General features: G+C 36.8%; 2 protein-coding genes across 2 annotated transcripts; both read left to right on the forward strand.

Moving 5' to 3' along the window:
• Nucleotides 1–358: 358 nt before the first annotated feature.
• LOC121330194 (transmembrane and immunoglobulin domain-containing protein 2-like) lies at nt 359–10,767 on the forward strand. Its single transcript, XM_041276537.1, has 5 exons — nt 359–468; nt 4,512–4,880; nt 8,598–8,693; nt 9,641–9,756; nt 9,988–10,767. The coding sequence occupies exons 1-5, from the start codon at nt 387–389 to the stop codon at nt 10,057–10,059; spliced, it is 735 nt and encodes a 244-aa protein (XP_041132471.1). The 5' UTR covers nt 359–386; the 3' UTR covers nt 10,060–10,767.
• Nucleotides 10,768–22,217: 11,450 nt separating this feature from the next.
• On the forward strand, nt 22,218–24,482 carry LOC121327613 (protein S100-P-like). The gene is made up of 2 exons (XM_041271729.1): nt 22,218–22,517; nt 23,660–24,482. The coding sequence occupies exons 1-2, from the start codon at nt 22,380–22,382 to the stop codon at nt 23,798–23,800; spliced, it is 279 nt and encodes a 92-aa protein (XP_041127663.1). The 5' UTR covers nt 22,218–22,379; the 3' UTR covers nt 23,801–24,482.
• The last annotated feature ends 3,172 nt before the right edge of the window (nt 24,483–27,654 follow it).

Genomic DNA, 27,654 nt, shown 5'->3' on the forward strand with positions numbered 1-27,654 from the left:
TAATATTTGTTGTTCACAGTGATGAACATGTCGCACAGATTTATTATTTTATTGTTATTGTTATTGTTATATTATTAGCAGTCATCACCAGGATGCTCCAAGTGCTCCAACTATATTTATTTTTATTCACCCATTGTGTGGGTTCGTATAATAAAGGCGGTTATTTAATGCAAGATTGTGCTGACTGAAATAACATTGCGTTTCTATTACATTTACTTCTCCATCCCTCTTTGTGTGTGGTTACAATTTGTGACCAATGTGGACCAGGCAGATTCAGAGTGATTTTGGCGCCTCTTTTATATACACAGAGATAGTGATCAGTGGTTTAATGCACGTCACAAGATTCAGAATCAGGACCTGATTTCCTTCTTACAGAACAGCATGCAATGTTTGCACACCACAGTTTGAAAATGAACAAACCCACAACGCTTCAAGGATATATTTTTCTTGCCCTCTGGTACTCCATAGGTAAGTACATTTTTTTATGCAATAACATGTTTAAATATTTAAAGGATTGTCAAGAACTTTTTACAAGAAGATTAAAGATTAGATAAATTGTGCGTGAACACTTACAATTTATCAGGGACTTTGGATGCCACAATACAACTTTCAACAGCAATTGTATGATTTTTGCATTTACACAAATATGAAGTTTTTGTCTAGTAGGTGGAGTCTGTTGTAAAATGTTTCAGAAGTGACATGTGCAGAGAAACCTTGACAATAAACAAAAATTGATTGCATCCCTTACAAATTAACTTACTGTTTCTTGAGGTGAAACCATTAAACGGATTCCAGCTTTGAAATTCGAGTTAAGTGCTGGTTAATAATATTAGTTTCAAAGAAACTACAAAAACAGGAAAACTTCTAATGGATATCACAGTGCAAGCTATGTGTCTTTGTAATTAAACTAACTTATTTCCTCGGTTACCAGATCTGAGCTTGTGATTTACTGAATTGTCTTCAGAATGGGTATCCAGTTCCAAATAGTCTAAGCATAATAACCTCATAGTATGCTGGCAAAATCACTTGTCCTATCATAGAGTGCTTAAAGTGTAAGTTATTATTTCATGAAAGTAGATTTACATACCCTGATCCGATTGGTGATTTGTTCTCAGTACTGATCGAATTCTGTACCAAACTAGAAATACTGTGAGGGAATGATTATCAAAGCTCTTTACTCTAAATTGTCATACACATTAATTTTTTTCCAGAAAGGAAGACCACATCCAATAAAGTTATCAAACTAGTACTGTGTACTTTAGTACAAATAATTATTTGCTATGTCTATTTGATTATGGTTCATAAATTGTAGCCACGTGGGGGAATAAAAAACTGAAAAGCAATAGAAATGTAATATTATATTTTTTAGATCTGCGGATTTCATTTCCAGATTTTTAATGTAGGAAGTTCTCTGCGTGCCCATAGGGAAAATGTACTGTTCATTTACACTGCTTCTCAGAAAAGCTTGGGAATCATTTGAATCTGACACCGATTACAAATAAGAGAGAATTAATTTCAATCAATCAATCTTTATTTTCTATAGCACCTTTCATAGTGGACCACCATCACAAAGCTCTGTACAAGATGCAGTAGCAACATGAACATTTATAATACTTTAAAAACAGAGAAATGCATAATACATGATAGTAACATAATACATGAAATAGTAGCAGCAACATGGCAGCTAATAGCAGATATCAGGCTTAAGGAGCATGGAAAGCAAGAGAGAACAGGAGGGTCTTAAGAGTTGATACCTAAAGTTGTAGTCAAAAGTTTACATACCTCAATGGAAATTTATAATTTCTAGAAATTTCTCGAATTATAGGAAAAATCTTTTGTAGAAAAAAAGATGCTTTTGGGGATGAGTTAAAAAAGTTACAAGAAATAGATGTCTACAATTATTTATATCAGCAATGTTTTTGCAAAACTCCAAAAATGCTAATTCAAAAGTTAGTTGAGGTACCTTTTGCAATAATAACCTCTTTTAAACGATTAGGATATTTGTCAATGAGCTTTTGGCATGATTCTTTAGAGATTTTTGACCATTCTTCAAAGCAAAATTATTCCAGTTCATTCAAATTCCGAGGACTTCTCTTGTGCCTTTTCAACTCATACCAGCAATTCGCAATCAGATTTAGAGCAGTACTTTGACAAGGCCATTCCAGAACCTTTATTTTATTCTTCTTTCTGAAGTAGATTTTGATGTGTGCTTTGGATTGTTGTCGTGTTGGAACGTCCAGTTGCGCTTTTAAACCAAGTTTTGTAGCGGAGGGTTTCAGATGATTGGCCAATATCTTTTGGAATGCAATGGAATCCATTTTACCATGCATTGGAACTAAATTGCCTGTGTCATTCAAGGAAAAACGGCTCCATAGAATGATATTACCACCTCCATTTGACAGTATGTATGGTGTTCTTTTCTTTGTACGCCTCACTAGACTTTATCCAAATGTAACAACTATCAGCGTGACCAAACAGCTCGATTTTTGTTTCATCACTCCACAAAACCTTTGACCAGAACTCATATCCATCATTCAAATGCCTTTTTGCAAACTTTAAGTGATTGTCTTGTGACATTTTCTTAAGAGTGTCTCTGGTTGAAATGGAAACCCCAGTCCCACTTGCAGCCAGTTCACTTTGAATATCTTTGTCAGTCAATCTTGGATTGTTATTAACCTTCCTCACAATTCTTCCACTTGCTCTTGGTGAAAGAATCTTCTTTCTTCAAGACCGAGGGAGCGTTGTGACAGTACCATGAGTCTTGCACTTGTTGATAATAGAAACAATAGTTGAAATTGAGATACTCAAATGCTTGGAAATGTATCCTTTTCCAGCTTTATGACCATAAATCATTGTCTGCCTACGGTCTTCAGATAACGCTTTACTTGTTCCCAGATTTAATTATTGGTAATGACAGCAGTCATCCTGTGCCTAATCCTTTTATACTCTCTAAGAATGTTCACCTACAATCCTGCATTTTCTAGACTTTTCTAGAATTAGGTTCTGCATTACCATATTGAAATGTTTAGCACCTTGTAGACAATCACTATTATAGCATCAAAGGGTATGAATACCTTTGAATCAGCATCTTTGGAGTTTTGCAAAAAAAAAAAAAAAATGTATACCGCTTTTAGAAGAACTGAAATGAAAGAACGTAGTGAACTTATAGAAACTATACAGCTAAATGATTTGACTACACAACACAGATTGAGTTTTGTCATTGAATATAATTATATTTCCAATGACATTAAAACAATAGTTTCGAAACACTGGACTTTGTCCCCTTGTCACCGCTCCACCTAGATTTTGTTTTAGACGTGGTAGGAATATTAAGGATGCGTCAGCAACTTCTATGTATAAATAAATACCAATGTGAAAGATGTGTAGATTGTTCTAACACGCACAATATCAAATATTGTAATCATCCACACTCTGGTCGTAAATGCATGATACAAGGTTGTATCAATTGTAATACAACCCATGTGGTATATATGCTTAAATGCCCTTGTGATTTGGTTTATGTAGGACAAGCAAAGATGAGTTTAAAATATACATATAGCAGAACATAAGGCAACAATATATAATAACAATATGGATTAAGCGATCGCAAGACACTGTTAAGCCATGAACCGTGTTTCTGCCTCAAGTCTTAAATTTACATAAGACTTGAAAAGAGGTGAGAGGTGGTAATACAATGAATCTACTAATGAGGAGACAGTCATTCTGGATTTATACTTTAAAATCTATGGAACCACATGGACTTAATGAAACATTAGATCTTAATCCATCTAGAAATCATCAATGTTTTAAAAATGAGATGATTAATCTGTGTTGAATCTTCAGGTGCCTGGGGTTGAGAATCACGTTCCAATGTCTTTCAATCTTTAATATTGAACAGTATTGAAAACTATGTTTAAGTTGGCTGTGTAATATGATCTGTAACATATACCAGTGTGGCTGTATTTTAAGGTGCTTTAACATATCAGTGTTTGAGTTTAATTATTGTATAATTACACTCTGTATGGATTATCAATTGATATTAAACCATTTTCAATTAATGAATGCTAGATGGGTGAAAGTTGTCATCTGTAATTTGGAATGTCTAGGGCTATTATCCAATTAATAGCTATTGGATTGATTGGTGTCCTTTATATATGATAAAGCTGTGTTTTTAATTGACAACTGCTGCAACACCTGAGGAGGACACATTATGTGTCGAAAAACGCGTTGTGTTTATTTCTTAGGTTTTTTATAAACCAACGGAAAAGGAATCTGATGCATAATATTAGCGGTCAAGTCCAAAGAAGAAAAGGTTTTTGAGTGTGCGGCCCACCTCGTCCCTACAAGCATCATTAGCAAAGTATACATGGTTACATGTCATTTTAACTCTGCGAAGACATTAATATATAAAGTGCCTTATAGTCTGCACCCCTTTAAAAAAAAAAAAAAAAAAAAAAAAAACTTTGCTGTGAATGAATGCCTTTAAGAATATATATGTATATATTTTACAGGGGCCAAGGCAGAAATAAATATCACCCAGTCTCCTCTTGAAATAACTGCTGTAGAGGGAGAATCCGTTCAGATGAATTGCTCCTGGAAAAAATATCAGAGTGCTCAGCAAATACGAGTGGAATGGTGGAAGAATCAATCAAGAATTATATCTTTGTTTTACACACAAAATAACTCAGATATGAAAGGAAACAATGCATCTTTTACTGTGTTATTAAAAGCAAACAATACAGCTACTGAGTTGAGAATAGCCAAACTCACTCAAAATCATGCAGGAACATACCACTGCAGAGCAGTAGCTGAAATACCTACTCTGGAAAAAGGAAACGGGAGTGGAACAGTGCTATATGTACGTGAAGTACAGAACGACAGTAAGTTGAACTACTTGAAGAACAATCAGCATCGTGCATTACTGCTTTTATTTGAAATCATTAATAATGTACACTGTGAAAAAAAATTAAAATAATATATATATATATTATATATATAATATATATCATATATATATTATATATTATATATATATATATCTATATATATATAATATAAGTCTGACACAGTAGTCTGGGGACTGGTTAATAGAGTATATGACTGAATGTTACCATGTGTAACTTTAAATTCGAGACAGTTCGTTCTAAAATATTTATTTGTACACATAAACTCCCAAGCAAAATCAATTATTGTAAAGTGACATTTGTTTTATGTTGGGAAATAATTTTAAGAAGAATAAAAAACTGAAATATCTTGCTTGCATAAGTATTCAACCCCCACACATTAATATTTGGTAGAGCCACCTTTCGCTACAATAACAGCTTTAAGTCTTTTGGGGTAAGTATGTACCAGCTTTGCACACAGTGTCAAAGTGATTTTGGCCCATTCTTCTTCCAGGTTGTTCAGGTTGGTTGGATGACCGCTTGTGGACCGCACCGCATTTTCAAATAGTGCCACATATTCTCAATGGGATTGAGATCAGGTCTTTGACTGGGCCAGATCACCTTTTTGTTCCTGAGCCACTCCAATGTTGCTTTGGCTTTGTGCTTGGGATCATTGTCCTGCTGAAGGGTGAATTTCCTCCCAAGCATCAGTTTTTTAGCGGACTGAAACAGATTCTCTTGCAGTATTTTCCTGTATTTTGCTCCATCCGTTCTTCCTTCAATTGTAACAAGATGCCCAGTCCCTGCTGATGAGAAGCATCCCCACAGCATGATGCTGCCACCACCATACTTCACTGTAGGGATGGTGTGTCTTGAGGCATGGGCAGTGTTAGGTTTGCGCCACACATAGCGCTTTGAGTTTTGGCCAAAAAGCTCTATCTTGGTCTCATCTGACCACAAAACCTTTTCCCACATCGCAGCTGGGTCACTCTCATGCTTTCTGGCAAACTCCAGATGTGCTTTCAAATGGTACTTTTTTAGTAACGGCTTCTTTCTTGTCACCCTCCCATACAGGCCAGTGTTATGCAGAGCTCTTGATATGGTTGATTGGTGCACCATTACTCCACTCCCAGCCACTGAACTCTGTAGCTCCTTCAAAGTGATTGTTGGCCTCTCTGTGGCTTCTCTCACAAGTCTCCTTCTTGTTTGAGTGCTGAGTTTTGAGGGACGGCCTTTTCTTGGCAGTGCCTGGGTGGTGTGATGCAGCTTCCACGTCCTGATTATTGATCCAACTGTGCTCACTGGGATATCCAAACACTTGGATATTATTTTGTACCCTTTCCCTAATCTATGCATTTGTATTACTTTATCTCTAACTTCTGTAGAATGCTCTTTGGTCTTCATTTTCCTTCAGATTCACAGCCTTACCAATGATCCTTCAACAGCGGGGTTTTTATCCAGAAAATGTGACAGCAACTTTAATGGTTCACAGGTGGAGGCCAATGGTAAGGTAATTGTGTCCTCGTTAGGGCAATTTCTTTCATCGGTGCAAACTGGGAGCTTCCACAGCACAGGGGTTGAATACTTATGCAAGCAAGATATTTCAGTTTTTTTATTTTTCTTAAAAATATTTCCCAACATAAAACCAATGTCACCTTATAATAATTGATTCTGAGTTTCAGTGTTTAAAAATAAAATATCAAACAGAACGAAATTTCAATGTACCATTTGTAATTCGGTAATATGAGAGAATTGGTCAGAGGTCTGAATACTTTTGCAAGGCACTGTATATATATATATATATATATATATATATATATATATATATATATATATATATATATATATATATATATATATATAAAACATATTTTTAGAATTGGAATTTGTGCTTTTTTCCTTTTAGAAAAAAATACTTTTTAGACTATATAGCTTCGAGAATCTAGCCCGGTGATACTAAATTGAAGCTTCAACCCCAGTCACAACATTATATTGGTTTAAAATAAACCCAACCCCAGCGTTCCAGGCACTTCCTGAATGCATTGCTGCAACGATATGAAAATGTCTAATGGACACGCTGCCCTTCTTAACATTTTGTCAGCAAAGTCTTAAAAACAAACAGATAACACCATGAAACAAAGTGTTCCAGATTGATTAATAGAGTGCATAAGAATTGAGAAAGCAATTCAATAAAGACTGCCACACTCAGTGACCTGGTCTTAAAATCATTCAAGTACAGTAATAGTTTTTTAGTATGGAAAATGAATAGTGTTGTAAGTTATGAAAATCAAACATACTGTGTCATCATATGTATATATATATATATATATATATATATTATATTATATATATATATATATATATATCATATCCACACATTAGTGTCTATAGGAAGTATTCACCCCCCTTAGACGTTTTCACAATTTGTTGTGTTACAACCTCAAATCTTGACGAATTTAAATGGGATTTGTTTTCCTTTGATTTACACAACCTACTCAACACTTTGAAGAGGCAAGAGAATTATTGTGAAACAACAGTTAATGAAAAAAAAAAGAATGTCTTGGTTAGATAAGGATTCACCCCCCTGAGTCAATACAAGGAAGAACCACCTTTGGCAGCAATTACAGCTGTGAGTCTTTTGGGGTAAGTCTCTACCAGGTTTGCACATCTGGATTGTGCAATATTCGCCCATTCTTCTTGGCTAAATTATTCAAGCTCTGCCCAGTTGGATGGGGATCATTCATGGACAGCAATCTTCGAGTCTTGCCACAGATTCTCAATCGGAATCAACTCCTCGCTTTGACTGGGCCACTCTAGGACGTTCACTTTCTTGTTTTTAAGCTACTCCAGAGCTGCTTTGCTGTGTGCTTGGGGTCATTGTTCTGCTGAAAGGCGAATCTCCATCCCAGTCTTAGGTCTTTTGCAGACTGAAGCAGGTTTTCCTCAGTTTGGGAGGATGGACTACTCTAAGCACATTCTGGGTTATGCCATATACCTTCCACTTCTTAATGATCGACTTGACTGTGCTCCAAGGGATAGTCAATACCTTTGAATTTTTTCTTATACCCCTCCCCTGATCTGTGCCTTTCCACAATTTTATCCCAGAGTTGTTTTGAAAGCTCCTTGGTCTTCATGTTAGTATCTTTGCTTTGAATACACTATCCAACTGTGGGACCTTACCGAGACAGATGTATTTAATCTGAAATCATGTGAACCACTTGTACACAGATGGACTCCATTTAACTTACTGTATGAATTCTGAAGACAGCTGGTTGCACCTGAGTTTATTTAGCAGAAACTTTAGGAGTGTCAAAGCGAAGTGGTTGAATACTTTCTGTATCTAATGAAGACTTTTCCCGTTTTTATTTTTAACTCATTTGTTTTTTCACCCCCCCATTTTTTCACTCATTGAAAGTATTCAGTAGGTTGTGTAAATCAAAGGGGAAAAAAAATCCCATTTAAATTCATCAAGATTTCAGGTTGTAACACAACAAACTGTGAAACGTCCAGGGGTGGGTGAATACTTCCTGTAGGCACTATATATAATGCTTTGTAACAAAAAAGCACAACCTCATAATCCGAAATAATTTTACTGAAACAAGCTGACAAATGATTCAATTGTATGCTTCTCCAGACTATATCTATGCTTTCAGTTGTGTATACTTAAAGTTTTCTCGCAAATACTGAAGTGTCATCTTTACATCTTTGTCACAGGCTCCTTGGGTTCAGGAGCTGCTGTAGGTGTCGTTCTTGCAGTGTTGTTTGTGCTGCTTATAATCACTCTTCTCTGGAAACTGAAAATAACAAGAGGTAATAACTCACACTGTTAACAGCTGAGGTGACAGTGGGGGAACTACAATTTCACAGGTCTAGTAACCCAAGCATAATATTTACAACAGTGAATATGTATGGAGAAAATATTTCCACTAAAACTTACAATTTGGTTTGCCAATGTCAGTGGTACACGTGGTTGGTAAAAACACAGTTTGAAAGAAATGACACTTTTCTGAAATGAATTCCCATGTTCTCTGAATGGAACTGCTTAAAATTTACAAAGGTTCTGTTTCACTCTTAAACAAGAGGTTTGGGTAGCTTGGCACTGCCTCTACCACAGGTACATACAGTACATAAAAGTCATTGATTGATTCTTTTACTGTGTGATACCAACTAAATCTAAACACATATGCAGGCTTTATTTTATGCAAATGTTGACTTCATCTTTTTTTATGTACTTGTTCTACATTGTGGGTTCACAATGTTGTGAAATGAATTTAGCCAGACACAAATATTTTGGAAATCTATATAAAATGTAACTTTTTTAGTAAGTTGGCTATTCCATTTCAAACATATTACAAGTATTGCCAAAAAAATCTGTACTTGTATAGTTCAAGCTTCATTGCATTTACAGTACTTGCATCTAAAATATGATCAGAAACTGCAGGTTGTATTTTTATTTAAAGCGTAAATAGCTTCAGATGTAATTACATTTTGTTTGTATCACTTTCTATACTGTTTTATTGTTGCAATCATTCAAGTTGGTTGTGGGTTCTGTTGCTCCTATGTTGAGTTATTATATTGTTTCTATAAATCTCCCTTTACTTGGCTGAGCTTGTCTAGAAATCCCAAGGGCGAGTACTGAACAGCCTGTTTAAAATTCAATTCCACTGGGTTTGATTGCAAACACTATAGAACATAGGGGGATTTTAAACAAACAGTTAAAATGCATTTCAATAGACTTACTCATCATTTTATTAAAGCCCAAGATCAAGGTGACGCTGCAGTTTATGAAAGCGTTTCAGAGATGGACGCAGTAGAAGAGCCACAGGAGGACGTTGAGGCGAATTCCTCCTCTACCCAGGGATCGACAAAATGGGTGAGTCACACACCCCTGTAAGCTCAATTCTGGACATCTTTCTCACAGAACTAGACCTGACTTGCCTATAAAAATAAACAGGCAGATGTGCTGAAGCAGGCTTCCTGTGGCGAGAATACAAACAGCTTAACTACATTTTGGTTACAACATAAACAGAGGTTTAATTGTATCATGCTCTTGCTATGCTTAACAGCTGATTGATTACTGTCTATATGTATATATCTTTTTTAGGCTGAGATCCCAGTTTATGAGTCCTGTGATTATTTTGATGTGAAGAGCAATGAAAATGAAGATGAAAGATAAGGGCCAGTCAGACTGTCAACACTTGCCACTTTCACAAACAAAACAAGCAAAGGAGAACCGGAATCTAATTCAAACAGATTCAAGCCTGCGATCTATATGGATACGGAAAAACAGATATTGGGATATGAAGACTCCTTAATAAATACAATACATTACATGACTGTTACAGAAAGCAATACGAAACAAGCCATAAACCAACATAAAGCCCAGGTACATTATTCAGTGCATTTGGTATTGGAGTGTGTGGCAGAACTAAAGCCCTGCAGATGTAAATAGTGTGTGTGGGAATGTAAGGTTGGCAGGGATGGGGTTAACTCTGTCCTGGCCAACAATCACAGGTGTGGCCCAATTAGGTAATTGAGCGCTGTATATTTTATATATGGCCACATATACATATAAAAAGGGCGAGAAAGCCTTTGTTTGCTGGAGGTGAGGTGAGTTGAGTTAAGTCGAGTTGAGTTGAGTTGAGTAACTGTGTGGCTGGTGAACTTTATAGTGAAGGCTAGTGCCCATCCTGTACTGTTTTGTTTAAAGATTGTATTTTGGCCTTTGTTTCCTTGTTTTGTTTTTTGTATAATAAACTGTATAATAATGTCTCTCATTCCTGCTGGTAACAGCTTGGGCCATGATGCCATCCTGCCACAGAGTGGCATGTGGGACAAAGTTTAAAAAAAATAAAAAAATAAATAAATAAAGTTAAACCTGTAATAAAATGCATTTGAAGATAATAAAAAAACTTAAAATAATGCTGTCTTTATCTCCTCTTGTGTACATTTGATGTGTGATGAATATATAAGTAAGATTTGTTGTAAACGATATAAACAGAGGGGCTGTCACTGCGTGCCTTCTTTGAATTAACAGTTCTTTACCATCTGTATCAACATCGAATTATTGAACTGAATAGACCCCCTCTCCTGCTACGACTCTATCCACACACCCCGGCTGTAAATCCAGAATTAGGGCCATCAGTACAATGGTACTAATGAGATACTGAAAAAAAAAGTTATGGTAAGAAACATTAAGCCATTTAAGTTGACCAAAAAAATGTACATAACCGAACACTAGCAGGACAACTTACCTCAATGTTGTGAGCTATATGGGAGCCAGAGTAGGAGAATGTGTGCATGTGGTTTTAATACAGTTGGTTACTCTTCCCATGTGATGTTAATACCACAGAAACACATGATCATTTCATACTCTAATATATAGGAAACACACTGACCTAGAAGAAAGGTTTTACTTCCCCACAACCTCACATGTACTACATGCCAGGGCTCTATTTTCTTTCACGGTAAAAAATTATTTTACAGCATGTCATGGTCTATAAATAGGTATTTCAAGATAGTGATTAAATGTAATATTTACTGAAGCAGAAAAAATAGCTTTGTTATGTTCAACATGGATAATTTTCCTGGAGTTAGTATTATACCACACATGTTCTTACATATTTAAATGCTTACCTGAAAATATTTTGTTTTTTGTACAACTTTTAAAAACATTCTGTTTTCCCCATTACTGACAGACATACATGAAATGTTCCCCCCTCCTTGTACTGGAGTTAACGGAAATATTTTCAATCTTTGAAGCAGCTTGGGTCTTTTTCGTTGAAGACATGTTAAAGAAATCGTACAGCTCAATGCAGTGTGTCATTTACTGGAAGCAGAGTAAACTGGCTGCCAGGATCCTAAATGCAGTGTAACATGTAGTGCGTCAATAAAACAAACGTGTGCTGTATTTATTTGTAAGTGATAATAATGTACAATGTTCTTTTAGAATTTACCGGGGGAACTACATATTACATGTCAATAGGCACATTTCACGGAAATTGTAAAATGTGTGATAACCATAAAAACATATAGCCTCGACCATAGCACCTGACTGTGTGACCTAAACAGTCTCAATCTGACCACAGCACGCTGTGCATTCGCAGGAGCTGAACTGCATATCAGTTTGTAAAGTACACCCTGACTCCAAAGGGTTCAATTCAATTGGTAATGCAGAGGCACACAAGAGCAATACTATCTTGTAAATAAAACGCAAGGTAACCTTGTAATAAAATGTATTTGAAAATAGTCATAAAAATGATTTTGTCTTTTTTGGGGGGAAGAACTCCCAACTCACAAATTTGATGTGTTATGAACAGAAGCATGATTGAGTTTTCAAACCAATTTATGAAGCGTATTTATGAAGCGCTTCAACAGTGTGCCTTCCTTGCATGTGAGCAGTTCTTTGTTGTCTGAGGGAGGATTGGATAATTGGCATAGATAGAGCTGATATGTTGAAGCTGGCATGGTCTACTACAAGCTGTGAAAGCCAGTCCTCTTGGTTCCACATAAGCATTTTTTGATAAACGATTTACAGAAAAACAATGTGGACTAAAAAAGAAAAATTAAGCCATTAATCAATTCATGCACTAGAAAGAACAATATTTATTAAAGCTTAGACAACAAATACTACCTTGTACATAGTTTCATTACAACTTTGGCCTTTGGCCTCACCCTTCGATGAACCCGTGTGCAGAATTTAGTTACTGATCGTGGACAAGCTAACTGTAGGGAAGCCATGGGCAGGGGGACAGGATAGAATGGGGAGGAGAAGGCAGACTCTGACACACAACAGGGAGGAATGGATTGAGGTAAGATATAAAGCGCTTTCTAGCTGATTATTGGATGTGTTGTTTATCGAATGACGAATAAGATGCTAGCTATTTGACTGAACGTTCTGATAATGGAGGTACCTAATATGCTTAATGTTTAATCTAGCTTAAAAAGTGTTCCCTGTTTGAACTATCGCTTTGCTGAATCAAGTTGACCAAAATATACAAAAATGTACATAACCAGACACATGCAGAATAACTTACCTCAATGTTGTAAGCTTCTATGGTAGCCAGAGTAACAGGATGAATTGAGGTGGATTGGGAAATACAGCAAAGCAGGTCACTTTTAAAGCAAAATTATCACAATTTACATCTTAATTTATAGTAATAAAGTATGCTTTGAAAACATGTATTTCAATATAATAGTATATAATGATATATTCAATTTAATTATGTATTTTTTAAAAGTTATGGTAGAAAATAGGGCAGAATGTGACTAGCTGTGATGTTGGCTGATAATACAATTGGTTACTCTTCCTTTTTGATGTTGGTGCTAAAACTACAGGCACACATGGTCGTTTCATGCTCTTTCACATTTTTTGGTCTACAGACTGGAGGTATACTGACCTAGAAGAAAAGGTTTTAGTTCCTCACATGTACCATAGCACCTTTCCTGAACTGAACAACCTCAATCAGCCCTCAGCATGCTGTACATTCGCAGGAGCTAAACTGCAAGGCAGTACTTTCCTTCCTTCTTTGTTCACAGCCTATATTCACCCATGTATAGCTCTCCACTGCTTGCCCTTTTTGCACGACCAAGCAGAATGGGGAGAGTGGAGACACACGCGTCTGAGCCGGTAAAACCTGGTAGTTCTTGTCAGAGCTGATAAGGGATGGAGTTGGCTTTTTGGTACTATTGCTGTGGGACTCATGCTTGATAAGGAAAATGGTTTGTTGTTTAATACTTTTGTTTTATGGCATTGAATTAAGGTCCACCACTGTTTAGACCGGGGTACACTGGAGGTACTTCTAAGGATCATAGGGGGTACACAAGATGATTCAAAAATGAAAAAAATAACAATGAAAGTAAAAGAAAATAATGATCTTGACTTGATTTTGTAAAGCTATTTTATATTATCTATAGCAGTGTGCATTTCATTTTTGTGTAGCAGCGAAAAGTTCAGTGGTTTCAAAATGATCATCCACTCAGTTTAGACAATTTAAATAGACCCCATTGTTATTATATTTAATTGTTTAAGTTTCCTTCCCACAGCTATTTTCTCACCTAGCGCTATCCAGCCAGTCAATACACATTCTATTATACCTGTCTACTTTTTCATCATAACAGGTATAACTATGGTCTTACTGGTAAAACTGAAGCATTTTAAACTGTTTGCTAATAGTAAAATAAACCTAGGGGTTGATTTTGGAATTCTGTTCATGTTCTTTTTATCAGATTATTAGCAGTATTCACTAAAATGTTGAAGCTGTAATTGGAATCCGTTCTACCTATGCTCTCCATATATTGGAGTTTGTTTTTAGTTCTATTGGTGTATTGGTGTTCGAAGCTAATACAGAGGCAGTATTCATAGCAATGAAATACTCAATACAAAGATAAGCTTGCAAGCTGTGGAAACTTCGGTCTTGTGTAAAGGTGAACCACTAAATGTCAGCAGCAGGAAATGGAAACACAGTGTGACATTTTAGTGAAATTATTATAATGTTAGTAGAATGTGGCTTGTATTTTCCCAATATAATATGCATTGTTTTGTATTAACAGCCCTATGTTCTCCGTGTTAATTCCAAATATTTTGTATTTTTTCATACTTTTTTTTAACTTGCTGACAATGTCACTAGATACAATACCATGTTATATCACTTTATTAGTAGAAACAAGATCTACGCGACCAGCATATGGAAGGTAATTCATATATAATAAAACAATACAATTAAAATGATCTTCTCACTACAATAAAGCAATACAACAAGCAATAATGTAATTCAATATATAACATATTAAAATATATTACAATGAACTTTTCCAATAATAACGATAGTTAAACAAACTTAATGGAGTAAGGGCTTGATTTCCCATTTAAGTTTCTAGAAATAGTTCAGTTGTAGTACGCAGGACCTGGGCCTGATGTGTCTTTTGCACACTTTGGACCCATAGTCGGCAGGTTTTTGGTGTCAAGCAAGACAACTGTGTTGCAATTTTGTGAAATAATTTATTTCCACCCCACTGAATTCCCCCCCCCCCCCCCCCCCCCCCCCCCCCATCCAATACGTTTTGTAAGCATGAGAGCTGTAGAGAAAATGAGCTTGGGCGACAACACACCTTACCGCAGCACTGATCACAGAGGTGATAAGCTGTGCACATTATGTACATGACTGCAGCCAGCTCACTATGCATTATAGCAAGCTGCAGATACATTTGCAGCAATGGACAGCATCCAGGGGGAGAGAAGCCTAGTGTTAAAGTCGGTCAGCGTGCATTGAGAGAGGGTTCAGGGTAGCTTAGGTTAAGAAAAGACGTATGAAATTCGGTGACACTTTAATTTCCATCTCTTAACTACAATGATAGTAATTGCATTCTAAATACACAATCACATGTGCAGACAGTGTAGGGTAAGGCTGGGTAAGAGGCCCCCCTTAAGGAAAATGCTATATTTGTCATAAACGAATATACATGTATCCCTTTTTTATGTACTAAATAAACTTATGTGCAACCTCCATAGCTGAGTATAAGCAGGAGTCTCTAGTGAGATCATAAATACACCAAAAAAATAAAAAAAATCAGAGTAAGGGGCCTTTTACCCCCACGCGGGGCAAAAAGACCCAATGGGGACTTCTTACTCTCACAGGCCACTCCAATATCCATTCACTCAAAAACACACTTCACTCAGACGTTTGAATTATCTTTTATTAACAACACTAATTCAAATAACACCAACAATGGCTCTTTTTAAATATCCCTGCAATATGCTGCTCTGATGGTTTTTCTTATGTGCTTTCAAGAAAAAAGAAAAAAAAATCAATAAGTACAGTATAGTTTCTGAGTGCTACCATTGTGACACTGCTGTGACTATGAATAATAATCTTTCATCACCCAGCTGAGACGTGGGAGAGTTTTAAATGCTACTTTTTTGAAAGAAAGGTCAAAAGGTATAAAGATTTTAATGTTGGAGACAAAAATACCAAGATCAGATTGGAGCTATTAATAATAATAATAATAATAATAATAATAATAATAATAATAATAATAATAATAATAATAATCTAGGCTACTTAGCATTGAACATTTACTACAATTCTGTGACTTTAACTTTGTCATTCTTCACTGTACACACTTTCACAGTCAAACTACAACACAACCTAAGACTGTGCTATAGCTGCCCTTGACAAGCTTGCATTAGGGCCTAGCTAGACAGACACTGTAGAATTTGAGGAGGGCTAAATAAACTTCTAGTAATATGATACAAAGTGGTACTTTTTTTGAAAAAGAAATTCCTAGCTTGCAGTTTACTTCATCATGGGGTAAGAGGCCTCCCATAGGCATCCCAAAGTGGGGGAGGGGGGTCTCTTACCTCAGACATTTTGTTTTCCTTGTTTTAAGGCCTGTGCATAATCAGCACTTACACAAACACAGCATTATTATGAAGCCAATAGCTCAATTCAGAATTGTAATATGCGCCCTTGAATCTGCAGGCCTCCCAGTGTCCACACCACGCAACCGAATTGAAAAAAAATATTATAGGAATTAATCATAAAAGTAAACTGTTTGAGAAATTCTCACATGTGGTGGTCTGTTGAGCTGCAAAATCTGGTTGCAGCTGCCCCTATAGTGCGCCAATCACCTCAAACTGATTATGGCTGATTACATAATTTCCTGTTAGCGCCAGGGCAAAAGGGCCTTTTGCCCCACCATACCCTAATTATAATAAATGCTAACAACTGCCAACATTTTACATTTTTTAATCAAACATGTTTTATCCATACTAACTATGCAACTGTATAACTGTGTTATACAATGCAATTATAGTAGTATTACAATGTTATTGCAATGTAATTTCTGTGTATTTGGAGGCACAATGTAAAATGTCAATGAATTACATATGTCCTTTTTAGCTCTGTACATTCAGCAGCCCAAAATGTTATGTTATATTATGAAAATACGTTAAACAGGGACTGGGACAAAGCTGAACTGTGTTAGTAAGAATATAGGTTCATTGCACTGCATGTTAGCTGCACTGAACAAGTTCAGCTGAATTAACAAAAATTCACACAGTCCCTACTAGTTATCAGCCCCTGGGGATGATGACATATTCACCATAAAGTTCAAATAAAGGTTTGTTGCAAACAGAGGATGGTCCACTTGGGAACTTAGCAGCAGCAAATATTAAGCAATACATAGGCTCAATATTTATAAGAAAGAGTTTACTTACTTCAGTGATATGAGACTCTATTCACAAAGATTTAACTTGTGAGCAGAAATGTGCAAAGTCTGAAAAGTTTTTACTCTCCTTTAAATCAAAATTGCTACCTGATAGAAATTGCACTTTTTATTAATAATTGGTTACTTGGTAAATTTTCCTTTTTCTCTCTCAGTTATTGGTGCATGATTGTTATCGTTCTATTTACATTTTCCATCAATACAAAAAAAGTTATTTAGTTCTCTATTAAAACATTGAAACGTTGGTGATTTTGATGTATTTTGAGTTCTACTCTTTATAATTTGCAGATGGTCCCTTTATGCCTTCATCTGCACTGATGTCGCTACAGACGCTACAGATTCTACAGCTCTCTACAGGGGCGCGTGAGGAGATGCTATATGATAGGCAAATATTATTAGTTTTAGGTCACTTGGTAGAAAGCTATGAAAGATAAACATGTACTATACTTGAAGATTTTTTTTAAATGTGTTCATATTAATTAAGCGCAGTGTTATAGACCACAGACACGCAACATACAAAGTTTATCGTCTTGTGTGTTAATTCCATTTCACTTATGAATATATCGTAAAAAAAAAAAAATTTACTTTGTTGACTAACTTTTTCTCATTTTTCATTTAAAAAGCAGCACAACATTTTAATTTTTACTGCAGAGAGTAATTAACTCTCATCAGCATCATGTTATGGGGATGTTTCTCATAGGCAGGGACTGGGGCGTTTGTCAGGATAGAAGGGAAAATGAGTGGCGCAAAGTACAGAACATATATTGTGACCCAAAGACTCAGGCTCGCTCAGGTTCTTTTCTCTTCCAAATCATGAACCAACACACAGAATTTAAATTTTAAGCGCTGACGTGCACTTCTATTTATACAAAATAAATAAACCAAAACAAACACCTAGCTCCTTTGGAGGACTGACTAAACATTCGTCAGGAACCGACTCTAACGAAGCCGGACAGCGAAGCTGTTTACCGGCTGAAGCTGTTTACCGGCTGAAGCACAAACAATGTTTCACACAGTACCTTTTGTATATTATACGGTTGAAAGACCGTAAACCGGGCCGTCCACACAGCAGCCCTGATGGGACTGGCTGCTCTCTTTAAATACCTGCAGCTGGCTCTAATTTACAATAGCCAGGTGTAGGTGATAACTAATTAATAAAACAATTACATTTTCTATTTTGGTCTCATCAGACCATAGAATCTTCTTCTACTTGGTCTCAACAACAATGGCTTTCTTTTTGCCACTCTCCCATAAAGGCTAGTTTTGTGAAGCACCCGGGCTATTGTTGCCGTATGCACAGTGTTGCTCAGCCGTGGAAGACTGTAACTCCTTTAGAGTTGCCATAGACCTCTTGTTGGCCTCCCTGACTAGTGCCCTTCTCGCCCGGATAGTCAGTTTTTGAGGACAGTCTGTTCTAGACAGATTCACAGTTGTGCCATATTCTCTCCATTTCTTAATAATGGACTTTACTGTGCTCCGGGGGATATTCAATGCCTTGGAAATGTTCTTATATCCTACCCCTGATTGGTGCTTTTGAAGAACCTTATTCCGGATTTGCTTTGAATGTTCCTTCGTCTTCATGATGTAGTTTTTGTTAGAAAATGTACTAACCAACTGTGGGACCTCCCAGAGACAGGTGTATTTAACCTGAAATCATGTGAAACACCTAAACTGTACACAGGTGGACTCCATTCAACTAATGATGTGACTTCTAAAGACAATTGGTTGCACAAAAGCTTATTTAGGTGTGTCATAGCAAAGGGGGTGAATACTTATGTAATCAATTATTTTCTGTTTTACATTTGTAATTAATTTAGAATAATGTGTAGATTGTATTTTTCACTTTGAAATTATGGACTTTTTTTGTGTTGATCAGTGGCAAAAACTCCTAATTAAATCAGCTTTTATTCCATGTTGTAACACAATAAAATGTGGAAAAGTCAAAGGGGGGGTGAATACTTTTGAGAGCCACTGTATGAGATATGTTTTTAATATGTAACACCAGATATATTTAATTATATTAACCTGGGTCAAAACAAAATATGTCCCTCTTAGCCACATGTTACCTTTCCAGTGTGTTGTCAATGGGCCAGTTTAACTTCATATACAAATGCGTGTTAACAAAGTGTAGAACAAGTCGTGTCCTTATGGGAGATGTAGTCCTGTGTTCTCCCTGGACTACACTTTCTGTGTGTGTGTGTGTGTGTGTGTGTGTGTGTGTGTGTGTGTGTGTGTGTGTGTGTGTGTGTGTGTGTGTGTGTGCGTGCGCGCGTGCGTGTGTGCGTGCGCGTGTGCTAGTGTGCGTGTGTGCGTGTGTGTGTGTATTTTAGCTAAGGGTTAAACTCTGATTATTCTTTAGTAATATAAGGCCTGCTATAAACATTAGGTTAAACTACTTTTCTGGATATGCCACCCATGATAAAAGTTTGGTTGCGCACCTTTGTTCTAGACTGCTGTTAAATTAGTTGACAACAAGCCTGTTTGGGGTTTATCCTTATTATTTTGCAGTTCCTTCTCAGCACAATACAAATATTGCAGCCATTTGGACAATATCATTAAAGTCAGAAGAGCTTAGTCTTAGCACTGTCATATCTTGTTTTGTATTGATATTAGATTTTCTTATTAAGAGCAATGGTGAAATTGGTGCTTTATGTGCAAGTGCCCTTTTCTTTTACCTAAAACTTTCCATGGAATGAATCACCTCTGCTTACTGATATGTATGCACAAGGTGTGGAGCTAATATGATTATCAGTACATGAACACTTTCAATACTTTGTTTAGCCCACCAGTGAGTCAGGCAACAAGTGTTTCATAGTTAACACAAAGTTCAAGAAATATTAAATGGCACTCTCTATTGAAAAAGCAGCAGGGTATTTCTAAAACCATCCAGCAGGCCTCTCTGGTTGAAGGCTGATGATAGTCTTTTAAAGCAATTTTTTTTAAATCTATGAAAATGAGTTATTAGTGGGTCTTGCAGACAAACTGAATCAAGCTGACAATGAAATCAGCATTTTTCAGATTAAGTAGGCAGCCTGTATTGAACTGTAATTCAACCCTACTAAAGATGGTCAGTTTGCCACAGTGTACTTCTTGCTTTTCTGTTATAGGAAATCACTTTATTGTTAATGTCCTTTTTCTCACATTTTACCACGACTTCCATTTCAGCTAACAACACCAGGAACTAAACCCTGATGTGAGAACACACCCTTAAAGTCTTGCTTAAAGTCTCAGACCACAAGAAATTGAACTCCCCCTTAATGTAGCAAAACATCTTTCTGAATAATTCTAAAACACAACACTTTGGCCAAACAGTATAAATAGGACATAGGACACACATATAAGCAACACATTGTGATTGGTTTCCGCATCAACTACTGTGACAGTATGCAGTCTCAAAAGCTTATGTAAAACAAGACTCTAATGTTCACTTATCAATAAAATATGTTTTGTAGAGTGTGACAGGAAATGTCTGAGTGGTGACATCAGGCCGGAATGCAGGAAGAACACAAACAAGATAGTACTGCAGTTCAAAAAGATGCTTGCGGCGTCGTTCATTATAAGATACAAAAAATAAATAAAATATTCAAACAAGAAACACTTGCTCACAGAGCACAAAAGAAAAGGATAAACAAAACAAATCACGAACACAAAATAGACCTAAGGTCAGGCTAGGCAGTTGCCTTCACTGATCCTTTTTATTATTTAAAATTCTGCTCTCCACTCTCCGCTCTCTGCCTCTGAGCACCACACCATGACTGCAGAGAGCTGCAGGCATTTATGCAGGTGACCATCTCTCGATTAACAATAAATGAAACAATTAATTAATAGGGAGATGGCCACCTTTTGCACAAGGTTTTTAATTGTGGATGGGACTTCCCATCCACACTACAAAACATAAAAACAAAACAAACATGGCTACACCATCATAAATACAATAACAAAACCCACGGCGTTCGTAGACATTTATAGATAAACAATAAACACAAATAAATAACAATTCAAGCACAAAATAAACTGCACAGGAGCGGAGGGGGAGACCTTGTTCTAAAAATAAATAAATACATTTAACCAGCAGGGCTTTACCATTTAAATGGATTAATAGCTTTATACTATTTATCTGTTGGTGACCAGTCTAAAGTGCACATGGATCTTACAAACAAATGGTGAATACCATCACAAATAAAAACGTTATTTTCATGACAAACCTCCTGTCTATATCCTTTTAATAGCAAGAGCCAAGAGTTGCAAGAAAGTGGCAAAGCCAGATGTGGGTGCTGCACCCATTTCTAGCCAGCACCACACAGGCAACTGATTCTAAAACCCACTTATTTGTTATCTCTGTCATGCAATCTAATTCTCATATCATGCCCACATGTTTTCCTGTTGTTATAGGGAGATAAGATGTACCTGTTACAATATGCAAAGGTCAAGGCAATACTGAGTCATACTATGAAGCTCCATGGCATGGCTATTGTGCACATTGTACCTCTATGCTTTAAAGAGCAGCTGAGTATCTTAATGTATAATACAACCTTGGCATTCAACTGGGGGCGAGCGTTACAGGGGGAAGGGTTATGGATTACAATGTGGTGTATCAGTTGAACTTGGAAGGAAAAGTTTGATACCCATTTTGTCTCCAGGATGTGATGACTAAAACAAAAGATGATATACAAAATGAGTCTAAAAATAAAGAAGAATGTATTGCTTAAAAACATTCAGTGTAGTTCCTATCTGGTATTTCGCTCTGACCAGGGTAGATCAGTGCTGGCCATTCTTGGACTATCCAAAGAGGGAGGGGCGAGCTTCTGTTCATTGATGTGGTATGTGTTTTTCACTTTATGCTTTGTAAAAAGGCCTAACCCATAGTCCATGTCATTAATCAATACATCCCAACCGTGTTTACCTAAGATTCTTAACAGGTGTGTGCAAATAACCCTTCCATTATAAAATACAATAAAGAAAGAAGTAAATAGTAACAGTTGCCTAACTAAACAGGTAGGGGAAGATAATAAACATGATTTCAAATGACTAAAGATTAGAACATATATGTGAGGCCACTCCTTAGTGTCATAGAGCAAACATCGCATTGGGATAAATCAGAAACTGGCACAGCCTAATGACAAAGAGAACATTGAAATCAGCCATGTTTGTTTTAGATACCAGTAGGTGTATATAAGTCCCCTCACTGGGATTTCACAGCACCTTCTCCATTACAGTCAGTTGGCTACAGTATTTGAATATCAGGTCGGCATCACAGAAAAAACTGCAAAGATGTCTCAGCTGGAAACCGCAATGGCAATCATCATGAAAACCTTTGACAAGTACTCAGGTACAGACGATAACAAGGGCTGTCTCAGCAAAGCAGAGCTCAAGACACTTATGGAAAAAGAGTTTCCAAGTTTTCTCAAGGTAAGATATAAAGTATTTTCTTATTTAATTTTAGATAGATGTGCAGAGAGAGAGAGAGTGAGAGAGAGAGAGAGAGAGAGAGAGAGAGAGAGAGAGAGAGAGAGAGAGAGAGAGAGAGAAGGAGTTATAGCATCACCTAGAATTTTAGGATTTGTGTAGGATTTCTTTTTTTTTTTTTTTTTTAAACCATATGAACAGAATTTGGATCTAATCAAATGAACTTCAAAATGATATCACAAAAGTCTACCGAAAGCCATCATGGCAGCATAGTATTTCAGGTTAGATTTTGAAATGTCACATTTTTGTCTGTTTTTCGTAAAGTATAAGGAAAACTACAAAGCGGTACACAATTCAATATGTTAACGTAACATTATTCAGCAAGTTTAATTCGATGGCAAAATTAGTGTGGTGAAATTCTTCAGATTCATGACAATATACTTTCATTTTCACAAGTGGTCAGAGCTGTGTTATCTTGAGGTTTACTGTCTCATACTCACTGTCTCTTTATATATTAAGATGTTCATTTTTTGGCCGCTGCTGTAGGTAGTGTCTGGTGCAGCAGCGTATAAGAGTTTCTTGATAATTCCGACTGAGTATCACAGGAGTAACATCTGAATGTGTTCTGCACCTCCTTTGAGTTCTGAAGTATTCATTCCATGTTCCTTTGTTACGAATGATGTTGATCACATGTATTTCAAAAGTTATTGTAGATACTTCAAAAAAAGCCAGAAACAGAAATGCAATATTTGTTTAATTATAAAATATCTCCCAGGTATTTAGGTTTTTAATGAGAAATAGGTATACAACATAAAAGAAAAACCCCACACACACACAGATCGTAATAAAACCTATCGAATAAAATAGACCAATGCACCTTTTCCTGGGGTTTTGATGTATTTGTTGTCTTTTCAAAAAATGTGCCAATACTATACAGTATATGTAAATGTTATATATAGGCTTGAATAATATACAGACTCTCACCATGAAACGTTACAAAGTTATATAATAGCCAGAATGATACAAACAACTTATTATTTCTTCTTAATTCCATTAAAAAAATTAACTTTTTGTGCTTGTTTAAAAAAAAGTTCTGTAAATAGTATCTGTGGTACTAACGACTCAAATTCTCCCTCCCATTGCAGAGTGCTAAGAACCAAGACGAGGTTGATCAACTGATGAAGGCCTTGGATCACAATGGAGATTCTCAAGTGGACTTCAACGAGTTTGTCATTCTCATTGCTGCTTTAACCTGTGCTTGCCATGGCTGCAGTGGTAAAAAATAACTGTAACCTGATGCAATTAAAATAAAGTTTTCACCAGTATTGTTTTCTTTCTATAAGCATTGTTTCCATTGGTCATTACAATAAACTTTAAAAGGCAGCTTGTCCATTGTCGTACAGCTAATACAGACAGCAAATAAATGTTAAATTGAAAGGAGTGTCTGCCGTTCTTTTTATTTCTTTATCAGAGTTCAACAATCATGACTAATCACTGATTGTATGTTATTGAGGATAATGAAGAGGGGTGCGTGGAATGCATCATTGATTGATATTTATGATTGCTTTTTCAAATTTGACATGTTTCCTGTTAATGAGAAAGACACAGGAGAGAATGTACTTGCATGTGCATCAGGGGCATCATTTCTGAACCATTCGGGGGGAGGGAAAATTTGTGTATTGAACATTCTCTGTCTCAACTAGCATCATCAAAAATAAAACAGGCAGTAATTGCGCAATGCAAGTATTTTTAAAGCACGGCACTATAACAAACTCAAAAATGATGCTCCATTAATCTCTCTTTATGGCAATAAAGGTCACAGTCATAGTTTTTATTGACATGTTTGTGTTTTAAAAGTGGGTAGGTGCTTTAATGGAAACCTAATTGTTTTGCTGCCAGATTCCTGATATCCCAGTTAAGTTACATCCCAGACAGCCAGCGACATCGGGCTAGTGTACCGTCACAATATGCATCCCCATCAGAATAGCAAAATCTGACAGCTTTAGATGTCACAATTTGCCTTCCCATCAGAAATTGCTACTCCTGTTTTTTTTTTTACAATGGGGGAATTTTCTATGCAATGGAAAAAAAGATGGTAATAGGTTCTCATGGGTTGTATTGTGGTATCAAAAACTTCTACCCTTGTTTATGCAATGGAGAAAAGATAATAATACATTCTAGGTTGTATTGCTACGTAACTTTACTATTAGCAAAACACACTGTCCATGTTTTAGAAACAGGGAAAATGAATCGTCTGTGTTTGAGAAATAGTTAACAAATACCGTTCATACTACATATTTTCATTTAAGTTAAATAATCTTAGGAAGGCAACATTACCCATGTTGGAAAACTATTCAACAGTAATAATTTTATCCATTTATGTTTACTTAATACCAATAAATTTAAACAATTACTGACACAGTAATCAGAAAAAGAGAAGTAAAACGGTGGCGAGCATGCACAGTACCGTACTGTATACATATATTTATAAACAGCTATGTGATGTAAGAAAGGTCAAACTTTTAACTTGTATGCAATAAATAGGCTGCAATCTACAAGGCCACACTGTGTCTGTTCCTTGATAGAGAGGTTTCACTGTAGCTCTGAACTGGTTTTGCTGGTTGATAAAAAACACAGTTTAAAGCCCCTTTACTGTAAACATAAAATGAAACGTTTGTCTTCTCTTCTAAAGAATTGAATGGTTCTACTCGTGTGCTGGGGTTTTACATACCAGATGGGCACCCTGCAACTAAGAAATCAGTCTACTGTGTTCTACTCACAACTTGAGCTCAGCACAGTTGTTGACATTTTCAGCAGGTTCACAAATCATGTATCTGCCACAGCTGTAAAAACAAAATGAGAGCTGTCAGTATCATGACAAGTTGAGGTTATAGGAGGGGGGTGTTGAATTAGAATGTTGTATTGTTGGGTGCCATATTGTGCCAAACTATTCTATACATATTTCTGTGTTGAAATTTTAAGCATGTGAATAAGTGGTCTTTTTGCAGGTTGGCCATTGACCCAAATAGATACAAGAACAGCGTCATGCTTTTTAGAAAACTGTTTGACATATAAGAACAGAATACTGGAGTCCTTATGTAAGCATTCTGAACAACAAAATAAGTTTTATAGTAGTACACTTGCCATAGACTCCCCCTAGTGGACACTGATGAGTAATGCAATCACCTAAACCATTTATTTCACTGATTTAATCATGCTGGTGTGAAATCACAAAACACTTAGGGGTAGGTGTACTAAAGTGTTGCGCCTGTCAGTTTCTGTTTGCGGTTCAAGCTTAGATGAACATGTAATTATGGATGTTCCTGCATAAATTCACAAAAAGGGGGCGGCGATAGTGTAAATGAGAGTTCTCAGATATTATAATGAGATGTACCAAAGCTGCAGACAATTGCGACACTTACAATTGCATCAATTTGTTACGAACTTTTGAAAGCATGTTTTAAACAGTTGCAATTGTTGCTGGCATTTCCCAGTGAGCTTTTTCTTGTGTGTCGCCAGTTGTGCTAAATGCATTTTAAAGGTGAACAGCCAAATACCTATGTTTCCCTAAAAGCAGGGTGTACTTACAAGCCTTGAAAACAAATTTCTATGACATTTCTCGTTTGTGCCACTAACCCTTCCAGATCACTCTGAGCATCTGTTAGGAATAGGAGACACACCTACTCTATTAATGTGCAGGTGGTTTGTAATTGTGCACAATTTAGCACTGCACCCCTGACTAACTTGTCTTGTAGGCAACTAATGATAACATGAATCAGTGGTATAATGCTAAATTTGTTGCTGGTCCTTTGAAAATTTGTGTTAACGAGAATTGACTGTCCTCCTGTAAGTATCATAACTTCTCAATGCAGCACCATGATCTATCTTGCGTTAATTGATTAGGCTGCCAAGTTAATAATAATAATAATAATAATAATAATAATAATAATAATAATAATATAATAATAATAATAATAATAAAAAAAAAAACGCTATAATCTGGTAAGAAAATGTGTAAAATATATTAATAAAATACCAAAATATGAATGGTCTTAATGTTAAAGTATAAACTAGATTTTTTAAATCATGTCACTGCAGAAATAAGATTTTGAATTGTGTGTCTTTATATATATATATTGTGGCGGTTGTCGAGAAGGAGGCAAGACAAGGTTTCAAGGCAAAACTTTTGATTTGTTTTAGCCTTAATAATCGCTTTTACAAAGCTGCTGTCAGCCACAGCTTACACTTCTACTAGTCAGCTTTCTCTTCTCTCTAGCTCTTTCTCTCTGTAGCTCTTTCTCTTTTCACTCTGTTCTCCAATTTCTCAGTCTGACCCTGGGATCCAGCTCTCAGCTCCTTTTATAGGAGAGTTGGAGGGAGGCGGTGCCCATTCCATCCAATCAAGAACAGACACCTATCCTGCTGGAAGGTTCCAGAATTACAGTTGTATGGAAATGCCCCAGCCCAGGTGCCTCAGTCTGGGGTTCGGAACACTCTAGATGAAAGGGGGCAGTGCCCCAGCCTGACCGCAGGTAACCTTGCTGGATGAAAAATTATAAGGCTGAGTTCTCCAGTTCACTCAGGATGCACTCTTCCGGGTTGTTAACAAGCAGTCAGCACGCCTGCCCCGCCCATCTCACCATCCTACCTCTGGACCCCCAAGTCCTCATCGTCCCAAGAGGTTCTTTTATTCGAGGAAATGGCAGGGTTTCTGCCTTGGCCTCTGTGGCCTTGGTCCGATTGCTAGGGCTGAGATACCTGGTGGACTAATGGGTCCTGCTGATGCCGTTGCCCCAGGGGACGATCTGCGAGGCTGCTCCACTGGTGTCTCTGCGGGCAGGGGTGATTCCCCGGCCAGCCCTCGGTAGGGGGCAAGTCGATCCTGGTGCAGCACCACTTTCCGGCCGTGGTTAGGAAACTGCACCCGGTCTATGACTTCCCCTACTGGCCACCTCGCACCCGACATGGCCCCAACCAAGCACTGTCCAGCTTGGGGCAGCGACTGCGCTTGCGCTGCTGGTTGTACACCCAGACCAGCTCACCAGCTCAAAATGGCTTTCCTTTATTCCAAGTCTCATAGTTATTCTTCTGGCAGCGGCCTGCCGCCTGAAGCTGATCCAGGGCAAACTTGTAGGTGTGG

Source organism: Polyodon spathula, chromosome 2 (assembly GCF_017654505.1).
Source record: "Polyodon spathula isolate WHYD16114869_AA chromosome 2, ASM1765450v1, whole genome shotgun sequence".
Lineage (NCBI taxonomy): Eukaryota > Metazoa > Chordata > Actinopteri > Acipenseriformes > Polyodontidae > Polyodon > Polyodon spathula.

Bases quoted from the DNA above. Each gene is read 5' to 3' on its own strand.
- LOC121330194 (XM_041276537.1), top strand. From the start codon at position 387: ATGTTTGCACACCACAGTTTGAAAATGAACAAACCCACAACGCTTCAA. The intron at 8,694-9,640 runs GTAATAACTCAC...ATTTTATTAAAG, and splicing joins GAAACTGAAAATAACAAGAG to CCCAAGATCAAGGTGACGCT. The intron at 9,757-9,987 runs GTGAGTCACACA...TATCTTTTTTAG, and splicing joins CCCAGGGATCGACAAAATGG to GCTGAGATCCCAGTTTATGA.
- LOC121327613 (XM_041271729.1), top strand. From the start codon at position 22,380: ATGTCTCAGCTGGAAACCGCAATGGCAATCATCATGAAAACCTTTGAC. The intron at 22,518-23,659 runs GTAAGATATAAA...CTCCCATTGCAG, and splicing joins AGTTTCCAAGTTTTCTCAAG to AGTGCTAAGAACCAAGACGA.